Source organism: Eublepharis macularius, chromosome 6, assembly GCF_028583425.1.
Source record: "Eublepharis macularius isolate TG4126 chromosome 6, MPM_Emac_v1.0, whole genome shotgun sequence".
Lineage (NCBI taxonomy): Eukaryota > Metazoa > Chordata > Lepidosauria > Squamata > Eublepharidae > Eublepharis > Eublepharis macularius.
In genome coordinates this window covers 1,553,556-1,569,545 of record NC_072795.1, presented here as the reverse complement: position 1 = coordinate 1,569,545, position 15,990 = coordinate 1,553,556, and the positions used below count along the sequence as shown (strand labels likewise).

The 15,990-nt window shown below is 44.8% G+C and overlaps 1 protein-coding gene across 1 annotated transcript in view; it reads left to right on the top strand.

The window, feature by feature from the left end:
- LOC129331947 (IgGFc-binding protein-like) overlaps positions 1–15,990 on the top strand; it is a 127,712-nt gene that overhangs the window by 19,987 nt on the left and 91,735 nt on the right. The window contains exons 14-21 of the mRNA XM_054982643.1: positions 444–1,042; positions 2,326–2,899; positions 3,499–3,698; positions 3,809–4,189; positions 4,382–4,668; positions 9,122–9,393; positions 10,999–11,061; positions 11,618–11,707. Coding sequence (XP_054838618.1) covers positions 444–1,042; positions 2,326–2,899; positions 3,499–3,698; positions 3,809–4,189; positions 4,382–4,668; positions 9,122–9,393; positions 10,999–11,061; positions 11,618–11,707 — 2,466 coding nt within the window. The remainder of the gene's footprint in view (positions 1–443; positions 1,043–2,325; positions 2,900–3,498; positions 3,699–3,808; positions 4,190–4,381; positions 4,669–9,121; positions 9,394–10,998; positions 11,062–11,617; positions 11,708–15,990) is intronic.

The window sequence follows — 15,990 nt, the reverse complement described above, 5'->3', positions numbered from 1 at the left end:
TGGCACTCTGATGCCAGTCTGCTCCTTATTCATCCCTGGTAGCGTCAGATCTTTCAGCAGAAGAAACTTCAGTGACACTAAACTGGCTGAGGCAGGGGAAGGGATGGATCGGAATCTGGTACCCAAGTGTCTACCCCAAAATTATTCTTACATCCTGCCCCGCAAGGTACAGATATGGTTCAGCTTACTCTGCATTTGTCCCTGAGGCAACAGGGAACTGGGGCCCATCTCAGTTCCCTTATTAGCATTCTCGGACGATGCTTGAGTGTCTTGGATTCCCACTTCATGCCTGATACGAACCCTTGAAGCCTGTAATGTGGGAAGCAGCCCTCAGACTCAGCAAGCACTTTGACCCTCGAAGAGAGGGATGGGGGAATGGGTCAGTCTTTGGGAATGATGGACAGTTTCCTGAGACCTCACACAGATCCGCTTCCTTTCCACAGCCATCTCCTGCCCTCCCAACAGCCACTATGAATCCTGCGCAATCGCCTGTCCTGCCACTTGCGTGGAGCCCACTGCTCCCTCCACCTGCAGCCTGCCGTGCGTGGAGGGGTGCGCCTGTGACAGCGGCTTCCTTCTCAACAACGGCAAGTGTGTTCCAAGCCGGCTCTGCGGATGCTGGCATGAGGGCAAACACTATCCGGTGCTCTCGGAATTCTGGACTGACGACACCTGCTCCTCCAAATGCAAGTGCCCCAGTCGAGGCAGCAACCTGGAGTGCTTCAGCGCGTCCTGCCCCAAAAATACCTTCTGCGGGATTCAGAACGGTGTTCCAGGCTGCTACCCTGAAACTTTCGGGATCTGCCGAGTACACAACGACCCTCATTACAACACCTTTGACAAAGTGACCCACCACTTCATGGGCACCTGCACCTACACCCTGGCAAAGGTGTGCGCCAACTCCACCAGGCTGCCCTACTTCAACATCGAGGCGAAAAATGAGAATCGCGGGAACCCCTCGGTGTCTTACGTCCAAAGGGTCTTGGTGGAGGTTTACGGGCAGCACATAGAGATCCTCAAAAACCGGCCAAGTCACATACTGGTAAGTGGCGGGATTCCTATGGAGGGCGATTTGGGCTCAATGTGGGCGCCTTCTCCTGTCTTCACTGCTCAGTAACAATAAAAGTGTTGAGAAACTGCAGTTGTTTTCTCTCCAAATTCCCCTGCAACTTGTCAGGCTGTTTCCTCCACATGCTCCTGTTTCTTTGACAGGAAAGACAATATTATTCAGTACTTTTAGGCTCTTTGAATTGCAACCAGGCTTATTATAGAAAAAAGAGGGGAGATGATGGTTGGATTCGAAAGGGGTAGGAAAGGGGATAAAACACAAAACGGAGAAGGAGCTGCCTGTCACAGAGCACATAGCCTCACAAATAAAAGCTATCAAGTTGGTCTAACTCAGCTAAGTATGCTTTACCTAGATTGTAGCAGGTTCCTGAGAGCAGGTAGAGAGTACTAGCAGTAAGGATGTAATAGAAGAGTCCTTAGCCCCTGGCCAACTTCTGGAGTCTCCTGAGGTCACACAGTTCTGAAGTGGGGACAAAGAGACGTCCAGACCTCCCAGATATTTCTGGGCAATGGAAACTGACCTAAGTCAGCCCTCTATATAAGATTGACCAGAGAGCCTAGCCAATAGGGTGGTAAAGCTCCATCTTTGATGTCAGAGGCTACAGCTACCAATCAGAGAATTATTACAGGGTGGTTCCACCCTAGGAATGCCTCTCTAGTTCCATGACAAAATGTAGGTCTGGCCCAAACCGGTTGATCCTTTGTCCAAAAGAGATTAGGTCTGGCCAGGCAGCTCCCCTGTGCACTGAACAAAAAAGAGTTATTTTCAGTCCTCAACAGTCCAGGGTCTAGGCGCTCAAGGTGGTGCTCTGGAACCACACAGTTTAGGGTTTCTGTACCAACAGAGCCATCAGCTTCTCGCCTTCATTTGATCACTCTTTTGCTCAGTTTGCTCAATATCTATTGCTTAATATGCCACATCAATCTGCTTACACTCCCTTTCAGCGTTATTTTGCAGCTCTGCATCAGATTTCTGCTTGTTTTCACATTTCTGCTGCCTTATCCTATTGACGAGCTTCTTCAGTGTCCCAGCCCCTAATCTAAGGGACTTACACTGTGTAATCCACCCTGAGTCTCAGTGAGAAAGGGGGTTTATAAATAAAGTAAATAAAATCAACAAAATGATAAAATCTCTCTTAGGGGTTCTCAGCAAGAACTGCCAGGCAGATGTCGCACGCGGACCCAATGTCACTGCTTCGCCGATACCTACGGGGATTCCAGCCTTCCTCTGTTTCTAATGGTTGGTTCTGCCTTTAGGTCAACAAGCTGTGGACAACCCTTCCAGTCAGCACGGCTAATGGCTCAGTGGCCGTGAGCAGGAGCGGACGCTACGTTATTCTGGAGACGGACTTCCGGTTGACTGTCTCCTACGACACGGATCACTCGGTGGAAATACGGGTGCCCACCACCTACGCCAACCTGACTTGCGGAATGTGCGGGAACTTCAACGCTCGCAGGCAGGATGACTACATGATGCCCGACGGGCGGCAAGCCAAGAATTCCAATGAGCTGGGAAAGAGCTGGAAAATTGTAGGCGCCGAATATGATGATCCGTATTGCGACTCTCCAGAGACGGAGCCTCCCTGCACCACACAGCAAGAGGACGTCTACAAGACAGACGCCTTCTGCGGACTGCTAACGAGCACTGAAGCGCCTTTTGCAGCCTGCCACACTGTGATCAATCCAGAGAGCTTTTTCGAGAGCTGCGTCTTTGACCTGTGTGCCTTGCATGGCAGCCATCAGACTCTCTGCAGTGCTCTGGGGACCTACGCAGACGCGTGTCAAAGAGCTGGGGTGACCCTTCCCAGCTGGAGGAATGCCACTTTCTGCCGTGAGTAGTTCTCCAGAAAGGCTCTAATGGATGAGATGGAGATGTTGTTTTGAAGAAATGCCGCTCAGGATTTTCACGGGCAAACCTCTGCCTTTTCCAGAAAATGTTGGTGGTGACTCTCCACATTATCCCCCCTTTCTGCCAGGTGAAGGGGGAATACCACATCAGAGTAGGCAGTTCAGGGCTGACTGCCAGTTATTGTCTCTTTCTTAGCTATTCGGCCAACAGATCAGGAAAAACCTGACACCATGGAGGTGTTTCTTGCAATCCGCCTTATTTGGGAGAACCAGGAGAATGTATGAGGAGATGGAAGCGGAGGCGTCATAGGCCCGTTGTGTAGAGCCCCGGGTTTGCACGTAGAACAGGACACTGGTTCAATCCCTGCTGTCTCCGGGGGTGAGGATCAGGGCTGAGCTTTTCCGTGAGGAAATAGATGGAGGTGGGCTGATAGAGAGAGAGCTGTCTGACAGTGTTTTTAAAATACTGCAAGCCCCTTTGACAAATTTGCAATGGGAAATCACCTTTAAATCTAATAAAGAAACCTTGGGAATGCAGCTAAAGCTTCCTAAAGTGACCGTAGCTATCGGTTTGGTTTCCAGCAATCCCCTGCCCTTCCAATAGCTATTACAACTCGTGTGCCAGCGCTTGTCCAGCAACATGTTCCAACCCGCTGGCCCCAAAGAACTGCAGCAAGCCTTGCGTGGAAGACTGCGAGTGCCGTGAAGGGTTCGTTCTTAGCGGGGGAGACTGTGTGTCTGTGGCGGACTGTGGCTGCCTGGTGGAAGACAAGTATTATGAGGTTTGTACCTGTGCGTGTTTCAGAATATTTGGTGTTTAAAGGGTCGCATTCTTTGTAGCTCGTAGAGGTGATCCACGTGTCTAATCCTTGTTTGTCGCCTGTCTCCCAAGAAAGGGGAAACCTTCTGGATACAGGACTGTCTGGGTCGCTGCCGCTGCACAGGAAACGGTAATTTAATTTGTGGCAATGAGACCTGCCCACCAGAACAAATCTGCAAGGTGCAGAATGGGATCCAGAGCTGCTACCCACCAAACACGGCCCACTGCCACATCTACGGGGACCCGCACTACATCACCTTTGATGGGAAGCTGTACCATTTCCAGGGCGGGTGCAACTACACAGCAGTGGAGACCTGTGCAAACTCCTCTCAGCACTTCTCTGTGACGACCAGGAATGAATATCGTTGGAGTGCAGCCTGGACAGCTCTCAACTCGGTGGCTGTCTCCTTTCAGAACCTGCATATTGCTCTGAGAAAGAGCAGGGAGGTCTATGTGAGTATGACACTGGAGAGCCATAGGAAGGTGGCCATGTGATTTTGGGGGATCACTGCTGTGTGTGTCTGCCCACACAAGCTGACTGCTATGTGTTTTGCTCCAGTAACATGAAGCCCACAGCTAGTGCCCTGTTGGGTCATCATTTCTGCTCTGCAGTTGACCGAGTCCCTTTTCTCCCCCTTTCTCAAGGTGAATGGCGTGAGAGTCAGCATCCCTGTGAGCTTGCATCTGGGGACAGTAGTTGAGGAGAGACCTCCTTATGTGGTCGTCCGCAGCCCCCTTGGCCTCCTGGTGAAGTTTGATGGTGACCAAGAGCTATTTGTCCAGGTGGACGAAAGGCACAAGGGTCACCTGTGCGGGCTGTGCGGCACCTACTCCGGAAGCCAGCTGGACGATTTCCGACGGCCGGACGGCACCTTGGAACATGACCCCAATGCCTTCGGCAACAGCTGGAGGGTGATGGATGACCACTGGACGTAAGTGCGGCAGGATGTCCCAGGCCCGTTGCCAAATACTGTTTGTCAATTTCTATCTTCTTGGGAAAGCTCTGGTTTTCCTCTCCTAGATCCCAAGGTTCCATTGCTCTCACACGTATAGTGTCCAGTCTTCTCAATTTGGCTATGAAAGGCCCTGAGTGAGGAGTCTTAAATCTACGGCCCAAGTAGGCTAGCCATTCCGCTCCTGGAAACTTCTCGTTTGGCTCTCCATAGGGGGTCTCTCTGTGGTTCACTGTCTCGCCCCCAGTCTGTTTTGTAGCTTAATGCAGGCTGGTAGAGAACATGAGGCACTTGGTAATATAGGAGCAACTTTACAAACTGTCCATGCTGTGTGCCCTTTTGCTCCCTAGGCTCCAACTTCCAGCCTCTTAATAGAAATACAGTGTCAAAAGAGGAAATGACACGGGTTACATTAACACAGGATGAAACATAAGAACATAAGAACATAAGCAAAGCCATGTTGGATCAGGCCAGTGGCCCATCCAGTCCAACATTCTGTCACACACAGTGGCTAGAAATCCAGTGCCATCTAAAGGACTGTCAGTGAGGCCAGGACACCAGAAGCCCTCCCACTGCCTTCCTTCCAGCACCAAGACAACAGAGCACCACCTCCCCACAAAGAGAATACCATCTATCTCCTGTGGCTAATAGCCACTGATGGACCTCTGCTCCATATATTTGTCCAGCCCCCTCTTGAAGCTGGCAATGCTTGTAGCTGCCACCACCTCCTGTGGCAACGAATTCCATGTGTTTATCACCCTTTGTGTAAAGTAGTATTTTCTTCTATCTGTTCTAACCCGACTGCTCAATAATTTCATAGAGTGCCCACGAGTTCTTGTATTGTGAGAAAGGGAGAAAAACACATCTTTCTCGACCTTCTCTAACCCGTGCATTATCTTGTAAACCTCTATCATGTCTCCCCTCAGTCGTCTTTTCTCCAGGCTAAAGAGCCCCAAGCGCCTCAATCTTTCCTCATAGGGAAAGTGTTCCAACCCTTTAATCATTTTAGTTGCCCTTCTCTGTACTTTTTCCAGTGCTATGATATCTTTTTTAAGGTGTGGCGACCAGAACTGTACACAGTACTCCAAATGAGGCCTCACCATCGATTTATACAGAGGCATTATGATACCGGCTGATTTGTTTTCAATCCCTTTCCTAATAACCCCTAGCATAGCATTAGCTTTTTTTATGGCAGTCGCACACTGTGCTGACGTTTTTAGTGAGTTATCTATCATGACTCCAAGATCTCTCTCTTGGTCAGTCTCCGCCAGTTCAGACCCCATCAACTTGTATTTATATTTTGGATTTTTGGTTCCAATGTGCATTACTTTGCACTTGGCTACATTGAACCTCATTTGCCACATGGATGCCCACTCTTCTAGCCTCAACAGATCCCTTTGGAGTGCCTCACAATCCTCTCTGGCTTTCACCACCCTGAACAATTTCGTGTCATCTGCAAATTTAGCCACTTCACTGCTTAATCCCAATTCCAAATCATTAATAAACAAGTTAAAAAGCATTGGACCCAATACCGACCCCTGTGGCACCCCACTGCTCACCACCCTCCACTGTGAGAAGTGCCCGTTTATGCTCACTCTCTGTTTCCTATTAATTAGCCAGTTTTCGATCCACAAGAGGACTTGGCCCTTTATCCCATAGCTACTGAGCTTACTTAGGAGCCTTTGATGAGGAACTTTGTCAAAAGCTTTCTGGAAGTCAAGATAAACAATATCTATCGGGTCTCCCTTGTCCACTTGTTTGTTCACTCCCTCAAAGAACTCTAACAGATTGGTGAGACAAGATCTTCCCTTACAGAACCCATGCTGAGTTTTCCTCATCAGCTTTTGGTCATCAATGTGCCCACTAATTTTATTTTTGATAATAGTTTCCACCAACTTACCCGGTATTGACGTCAGGCTGACTGGCCTGTAATTTCCCGGATCTCCCCTGGAACCTTTTTTAAAGATGGGGACAACATTAGCTACCTTCCAGTCCTCAGGAACAGATGCAGAGTTTAATGACAGATTACATATTTTTGTGAGGAGATCTACAAGTTCACACTTGAGTTCTTTCAGAACTCTTGGATGTATGCCATCTGGGCCCGGTGATTTATCAGTTTTTAAATTATCTAGCAGTCGCATAACCTCCTCTCTCGTCACCTCAATGTGACTCAGGTCTTTCAAAACCCCTCCCAAAGTCAGTGCTTCCGGAGTGGGCATGCACTTCTTATCTTCCACAGTGAAGACAGAAGCAAAGAACGCATTCAGCTTCTCGGCCATTTCCCTATCACCCTTTAGTAATCCTTTTACGCCTTGGTCATCCAAGGGCCCCACGGCCTCCCTAGCTGGTTTCCTACTTCTAATATATTTAAAGAATTGTTTATTGTTTTTCTTTATGTTCTTTGCAATATGCTCCTCATATTCCCTTTTTGCCTGTCTGATCACAGACTTGCACTTTTTTTGCCACAGCTTATGCTCCTTTTTATCAACCTCACTCCGACTAGTTTTCCACTGCCTAAAAGAATCCTTTTTACCTTTTACAGCTTCTATTACATTGCTTGTTAACCATGCTGGCCTTTTCCTAAACCTATTTGTGCCTTTCCTAACCAGCGGTATATATTTAATTTGAGCTTCCAGGATTGTAGTTTTAAATAGTCTCCAAGATTCCCCAAGTGTTTTGACCTTTTTTACTTTCCCTTTCAGTTTCTTCTTCACGTACCCCCTCATCTCAGAAAAGTTACCCCTTTTGAAGTTAAACATGGCTGTGTTGGTCTTATTTGGCAATTTCCTATTTATACATATGTTGTACTCAATAACATTATGGTCACTGTTCCCAAGTGGTGCAATCACATTTACATCTCTCACCAGGTCTTCAGCATTACTGAGGACCAAATCCAGGATCACCTCTCCCCTAGTAGGTTCTGTAACCATCTGTTCCATAGCACAGTCATTGAGACAGTCTAGAAACTCACTTTCTCTCCCCCGATTCGAACACCCATTGGCCCAGTCAATGTGTGGGTAGTTAAAATCACCCATTACAACACAGTTTTTTTGTTTAGCAGCCATCTTTAATCCTGTCATCATTTTATAATCCTCCTCTATTTTCTGATCTGGAGGGCGATAACAAACTCCCACAGTTAAGTTTCCATTTGGGCCCGTAATTTCAACCCATAGCATTTCCAGAAGCGAATCTAATTCAGTTACCTTCTCAATCTTACTGGAATGTATACCTTCTCTGACATATAGAGCCACCCCACCACCAACCCTTCCCTCCCTATCCTTCCGATATAATTTATATCCAGGAATCACCGTGTCCCACTGATTTTCCTCATCCCACCAAGTTTCTGATATGCCCACAATGTCTATGGATTCGCCCAACACTAAACATTCCAGCTCCCCAATTTTACCTCGGACACTTCTAGCATTTGTATATAAACACCTGTAACTTCCCCGGCACACTTTGCCTCGAGACGTAGTTAGGTCATCTGCACTGTTTGTCTCCATCTCAGTTGACAACTCTAATCTATCTCCCTGTAGAAGTGTTATACCTAGCCCTTCATCTCTCTGAGATGAACCATCCTGAACCAGAGACACTTTATCTCTTGTCGGCTTTCCCCTAGCATTTAGTTTAAAAACTGCTCTGCCACCTTTTTGATTTTAAGTGCCAGCAGCTGGGTTCCTTCTCGGGACAAGTGGAGACCGTCTCTCTTGTACAGCTCCCGCTTGTCCCAAAAAGAATCCCAGTGCCTAACAAACTTGAACCCTTCCTCCCTACACCATCGTCTCATCCACGCATTGAGACTCCTGATCTGCGTTTGTCTCTCTGGCCCTGCGCGTGGAACAGGTAGCACTTCTGAGAAGGCTACCTTGGAGGTCCTGGCCTTGAGTCTCCTGCCTAACAGCCTAAATTTTTGTTCCAAGACCTCACGACTGCATTTCCCAACATCGTTGGTTCCAACATGGACCACGACCGCTGACTCTTCCCCAGCACTATCTACCAGCCTATCTATAACACGCGTAATGTCCGCTACCTTCGCACCAGGCAGGCAAGTCACCATACGGTCAGAACGCGGTTGTGCCACCCAGCTATCTACTTGTCTAAGGATCGAATCACCAACTACCAAGAGCCTCCCTCCCGCCCCACCCAGGGATGGTTCCTTGATGCGAAAGGAAACCTGCTCACCAACTGAAGAAGAGGTCCCTTCTGAGGGCATGTTCCCCTTATCCTCAATACGGTGCCCTGATTCCACAAGATCCTCATTCTCCTTGACAACAAGAACGCTGCCATTTTTAGAGTGGGACACATCTGTCCTGTCCCTTTGAAATAAGTATTATTGGAAGTAATAAGACGTGTCTTATTGAAATAAGACGTGTCGTTTCTCAGCACTCTCCAGAGCTGAAGGTGCTTTGTTTTGTATTCCTTCCTCTCCCAGGTGCGATCCCCCTGGCCCGGCCCCTCCGCCCTGCAACTCCACGCAGGAGCGTGTCTTCCAGGAGCTCTGCAAGGTGATTCTGTCCTCCACGGGGCCTTTTGCGGCCTGCCACTGGAACATCCCCCCTCAGCTGTACTTTGAAAGCTGCGTCTACGACCAGTGCGCCATGGAGGGACACAACGGGCAGCTCTGCAAAAGTTTGGGCGCGTACGCCGCCGCTTGTGAGCTTGGCGGTGTGAATCTTGGCGACTGGTGGAAGGATACCACGTGTGGTGAGTGGAAATGGTGTGGGCGGTAGAGTGGCTTGCAACTTCCAATAATACTAAGTAAATCAACCAGAAATAAGATTGCTAGGGCCTGGGCCACCGGGAGGTGTACCATCACAATAACAACTAAATGGAAGGAAACTGAGTGGCGCATGAGCCTCCGTTTTCTGTTGGATGGTGCCCGTTTGTTTCAGTTTGGCTTCCATCAGAGAACTTTGTGGGGAATCATGCCCATAATATTCTACAGCATGTCTCCAAACCTTCTACGGGATCATTCTAGGCATTGTGGAATATCTGACAACCTTAAGCATAGTCGAACAGCAGGCAGTCAGGTGACAATATTTGCCAGTTTGAGTGCCAGTTTCGTGCAGTGGTTAAGAGTGGCAGAATTATATTCTGGAGAACTGGGTTTGATCCCCCACTCCTCCGTTTGAAGCCAGCTGGGTGACCTTGGGTCAGTCACAGCTCTTCCAGAGCTCTCTCAGCCACACCCACCTCACAGGGTGTTTGTTGTGAGGATAATAACAACACACTTTGTAAACTGCTCTGAGTGGGCGTTAAGTTGACCTGGAGGGTGGTATAGAAATTGAACGTTGTTTTTATTTATTTATTTCATGCCAATAGACGGCATACAATCCCAACATGTGAACAAACATGCATAGAATTAGGGTGCTCATCACCACAGAGCAGTTACGTTGACCTGATGGAAATGATTTTGTCCTCTTTTATGACTGGGCTTAAACGTATCAAGGACACAAGCCTCCAAATCACAGTCCTGCTCCTTTCCATTTTAATAATAATAATAAAAACATTCGATTTATATATCGCCCTTCAGGATGACTTAAGACCCACTCAAAGCGGTTTACAAAGTATGTCATTATTATCCCCACAACAAAACACCCTGTGAGGTGGGTGGGGCTGAGAGAGCTCTGAGAGAGCTGTGACTGACCCAAGGTCACCCAGCTGGCTTCAAGTGGAGGAGTGGGGAATCAAACCCGGCTCTCCAGATAAGAGTCCTGCGCTCTTACCCATTACACCAAACTGGCTTTCCCCGCTTCAGTGTAAATATATCATAGGTTTGCAACCTTAACAGTAGGAACAGGTGATAGCCTTGCTGGGGCCCTTCTATAGGAGAGGGCACATCCTCTGCTCACAAACAGACTCCTTCAAGGACGGAAACGCAAGGGAGAATTTGTGCCTCGATTCCTCTCACATTACCAGCATTCTGATCTCGTCAGATCTCAGAAGCTAAGCAGGGTCAGCCTCGGTTAGTAATTAGATGGAAGGCCTCCAGCGAAGACCAGGGTTGCAGAGGCAGGCAAATGGCAAAGCACCTCTCTTAGTCTCTTGCCATGAAAATCCCACCAGGGGTCACCATAAGTCAGCTATGACTTGAGGGCACTCTCCACCGCCAGCAGCATTCTCTAGGGTCACACACAGCATAAGAGGGACCCAAAGTTGCTTTTCAGTCAAGTATTGGGTGGAAAACGGACTTCTGCCTAAAAACTATAGAAAAGTGTCCTGGAGATAGACGTAGGGATGTATGATTTGGCCAAGGGACTCAGTGGACCGAGTTTCTCTCTCTTTGTGACACTTTGTTCCGTCTTCCAGCTGCCTCCAATTCTACCTCGACACCGACGCCATCTACAGAACCGACAAAACTTCCAGTAGAAGGTACCCCGCCTAAGCGATTTCTGTGTAACCCCCCAGAGACCAGGCCAGACACTCACATTTGAAACCTAGAAATGATTCACTCCAAAGGCAGTCAGGAGGCTGAAGGGATTAGAGGGGTTGGGGCCAGGAAAACCACAAGGAAAGGTGGGGTATACACAAAGAAAATAAATAATAAAAAGGCACACCAAAGTTTATTTGCATGCGCTTTGGTTTCTGAGCAGTGATTAAAGTAGGTTCTGGAAAAAAGGAGGTTCAGAGGGGGAGCCCAACATTCCCCGGACAGACATCCACCTTCTCTATGACCTGTGTAAGCTACTAGGACCAGCCATGCACCAACCCTGAACATGCAGGGTACATTGATGCTTTCAAGGATTCACTTTCCCTGGGGATCTTCTGCCCCAGCCCTCACCTCAAACCACTTTAGGCAGTGGTGGAAAGCCCCTCTCTCTGGAACAGTGTGTCTCTGTGTGAGTTTGTGTGTGCTGTTGTTGTTTTCTCTGACTCTGGGGGTGCTATCAGCCCAAATAAAAGAAGAGATGCCATTCTCTTCCTACAGAAGTCACACCGCCTGGGACAACCACCACTACCACCCCCACCACAAGCACACCTGCCCCCATCACGAGCACCTCTGCCCCAATCACTTTGGGTGAGTATGCCCAGCATCCTCAGGTATCTCGCCTCCCAGTCCTTTTCAGTCCCTCTTTCAAGATTCATGGGCTGAGCAATGAAGACTAAGCAACCCATGGTATTGGAAAAAAGGAGTTTCAGAGGGGGCTATTGAGTGTTTAGTTAAATTAATGTTGCCTTTAATAACTCACAAAGGCACCTTCACTGAAGTTTTGGTAACAAGCAAACTCATTTGTTCTGCTATGAATGACACCTATTGTCATTTCTTTTTTTTCTTTTTTATAAACTTTTATTGGATGGATACATGTATAATTACAACAATTCATCGTTAATTTCAACATTATAAAATATCTTAATTAACACCAGTAAACTACCCTACATTTACCCACCCCCTCCCTAACCCCTTTATCCTGATTGACTTCCAGCAGCTTTTGACGTCCCCCTGATCCTGATATCCCTCTCCATTCTAATTCTTAACATATAACTCATTAGACTTTCTATTAACTCTATTTAATAATTCTTACCCAATTGTCCATCTATAAGTAAAGACATTTACTATTCTTAACAACTCAAATGTTTTCAAAAGACCACAGCTTCCCCCTTAAATCCCAATTTTTCTCTAAATAGTTTTTAAACTTCTCCCAGACCCCCCAAAAGTCATTTGGTTCTTCCTCCTTCAAACATCTCGTCAGCTTGTCCATTTCCACCATCGCAAGAACTTTCTGGATCCAGTCTTCCATTTTGGGTGTCTCTTCTTTCTTCCAGTACTGTGCATAAATTATTCTGGCTGCCGTTACCATATAAAATATCATTATTCTATCTTTACAATCATACTTCTCTAAATTCAAACATAGCAATAACATTTCTGGATTTTGATTGATCTTTTTCTGTAAAATCTCTGACATTATCTCTACAATTTTTGCCCAATAAGCCTTAGCTTTGTCACAGGTCCACCACATATGATAAAATGAACCCTCATGTTGTTTACATTTCCAGCACTTATCTGACATTTGATTATTACTAAACGCTAACTTTTTCGGAGTTAAGTACCATCTATACATCATTTTGTATATATTTTCTCTCACTGCCGTGCATGCTGATATTTTTAAGGTACTCTTCCAAAGATATTCCCACGCCTCCATCGTAATTTCCGTTACAATTTTTTGCCCATTTGATCATTTGAACTTTAACTGATTCATCTTCTGTATACCATTTTAAAAGCAGCTTGTATAATTTTGTAATCAATTTTCTGTCTCCTTCTAGCAATAACTCTTCCAATTCTGAATTTTTAGCTCTAAATCCTGTTTTTTTTACGATCAGTTTCATATAAGCCTTTAATTTGCATATACTGGAACCGCCCATATCTAAAGGGTTGATCAAATAGTTTGCCTTCAGGATTTCTTTATACATTAACCAATCTCGTCCTTTCAGTTCAGTTTTTGGATTCACAACTTCTGCTGGTACAATCCATAGTGGGGTTTCTTCACTTATATATTTCTTGTATTTTGTCCAAATATTAAGGAGGCTCCATCTCAAATAGTGGTGCTGAAACATTGAGTCTACTTTAGCCTTATTATACCATAGGTAAGCGTGCCATCCGTAGACTTTATTATGCCCTTCTAGTGCTAAAGTTTTATGATTCTTCAAAACTACCCAGTCTCTAAGCCACGTGAAACACACTGCATCATGATATAGTTGTAGATTTGGTAACTGCATACCGCCTCTTTCTCTTAAATCTTGAAGCACTTTCATTTTAACTCTAGGTTTCTTTCCAGCCCAGACAAATTCTGATATCTTTCTTTGCCACTTGTCAAATTGCTTTTTGTCTTTTACTATTGGAATAGTTTGTAGTAAAAACATCATTCTCGGCAATACATTCATTTTAATTACCGCTATACGTCCCATCCATGACAAACTCAGTTTATTCCATTTCAACATGTCCTTTTCTATTTGTTGCCATAGCTTTTCATACTTGTTTTTAAACAAGTCTGTGTTTTTAGATGTTATCTCAATTCCCAGGTACTTTGTTTTTGGAGCTGCCTCACAACCTGTTTCTTCCATCAACTGTTGTTGGTTCCTTTTTGTCATGTTTTTGCAGATTAATTTAGATTTACTCTTATTTAAGTAGAAACCTGCTAGTTCTCCAAACTCCTTTATTTTTTCTAACAACTTGGGCATAGTTTGCAATGGGTCTTCCACAATAAACATAACATCGTCTGCAAATGCCCTTAACTTATATGAAAAGCCCTTTGTTCGTAGGCCTCTGATTTCTTTATCTTCCCTCATTTGTCTCAGTAATACCTCCAATGTCATAACAAATAGCAATGGTGAGAGCGGACAGCCTTGTCTCGTACCTTTCCTTACATCAATTTTCTCTGTTGTCCCATCATTTACCAATATTGTTGCTCTCTGATCATTATAAATCGCTGTTACCGCTTGCACAAAGTTTTGTCCCATGTCCATCTTCTCCATCATTGCTAACATAAACTGCCAGTTCAAATTGTCAAAGGCCTTTTCCGCATCTACAAAAAATAAAGCCACTTCTTTTTCTGGATGTTTATCATAGTATTCCACTGCATTTAATACCATTCTTAAATTGTCCTTTATTTGTCTGTTTGGCAAAAAACCCACTTGTTCCTCATCTACATATTGTATTAGCCATGTTTTGAGCCTTTCTGCTAGAATTTTTGCAAATATTTTGTAATCATTATTTAACAAGGAAATTGGCCTATAGTTCTTTACGTTCTCCAAATCTTGTTGTTCTTTAGGTATCAATGATATAGAAGCTTCTTTCCATGTATTAGGTATCTCCTCTCCCTTCAAAATTCCATTCATCACTTTCTGTAACATCTTCACTAAGTCAAATTTCAATTTTTTGTAGAACTTGGCCGTTCTACCATCAGGACCTGGTGCTTTACCTAATTTCATTGTTTCAATCGCTTTTGCAATTTCCTCTTCTGTTATCTCTGCATTTAATTTCTCCTTTATATCTATGGGCACCGTTGGTAAATTCACCAGCTGCAAATATCGATCCACTTCCTTCCCGTCCACCTTCTTTTCTTGATATAATTTAGCATAATATTTATAGAAAGCTCTTTCTATTTGTCGTCGTTGAGTCAGTTCCTTCCCGTCATCTATTATCTTATTTATAATCTTCTCCCTTCTCTTCTTCAGTTGCCACGCCAAATATTTCTCTGGTTTATTGGCTCCTTCAAATGTTTTCTGTTTTAATATTTTCAACTTCCATTCCAACTTTTTATTTTCCATGGCCCTCACTTGTTCTTGTAATATTTTAACTTCTTGTTGTAATTTCTTTTTCCCTGGCTTCTTTTTCAAAAAATTTTCCTTTTCCTTTATGTTCTCATATATCTCTTTTATTTTTTTTATTTTTTCTTCTTATCTCTCGCATTTGTCCATAAGTAAACCTCTCATTACTGCTTTATATGCATCCCAAACTTCGCTGGTTCGAACTTGTTGATTTAAATTGCTCTGAATATAGTGATAGGTTTCTTTTTGCAAAAACTCTACGTTTTCTTGTATTTGCAAAAGATCCTCATTTAATCTCCATTTCCATTTTTTCCTCCCCGTTACCACTGTCCATAATAAAGGACTGCAATCTGATCTTGTTCTCGGCAAGATATCAATGTCTTTAGTCCAAATAGATATATCTTTAGTTACCCAAATCATATCAATCCTTGAAAAGGACTGATGTCTTGATGAAAAGTACGTATAATCTCTTACCTTCTCATTTCTTCTCCTCCAAATATCCTCTAGGCTCTCTTGTTTAATCAATTCAAAAAAGGATTTCGGCAATTTCCCTGACTTAATTTTAGTCTGATCAGATTTCCTGTCCAATTTCAAGTCCACTACAGCATTAAAATCTCCAGTCAGTAACATCTGGTCGTATACAGGTTGATCCAATCTTGTGATAATTTCTTTAAAGAACTCTTCCTTCACCCCATTTGGAGCATATATTCCCAATATCAATGTCTTTTTGGCATTAAACATAAATTCCACCATTACATATCTCCCATTCACATCTTTGTCCACCAAGCTGGGTTGAAGTTGCTCTTTGATATATATCACAACTCCTCTTTTCTTTTGTTTGGCCGCTGCATAATACTCTTGCCCCACTTTCCGATTTTTCAAATATTTAACATCTTGGACTTTAATATGGGTTTCCTGGAGACAAATTATATTACAATTTTGTTTTTCTAGCCAATGAAAAACATTTTTGCGTTTCTGGGGAGAATTAAATCCGTTTATATTCCATAAAATCAATTTATATTCCATATTCATTTT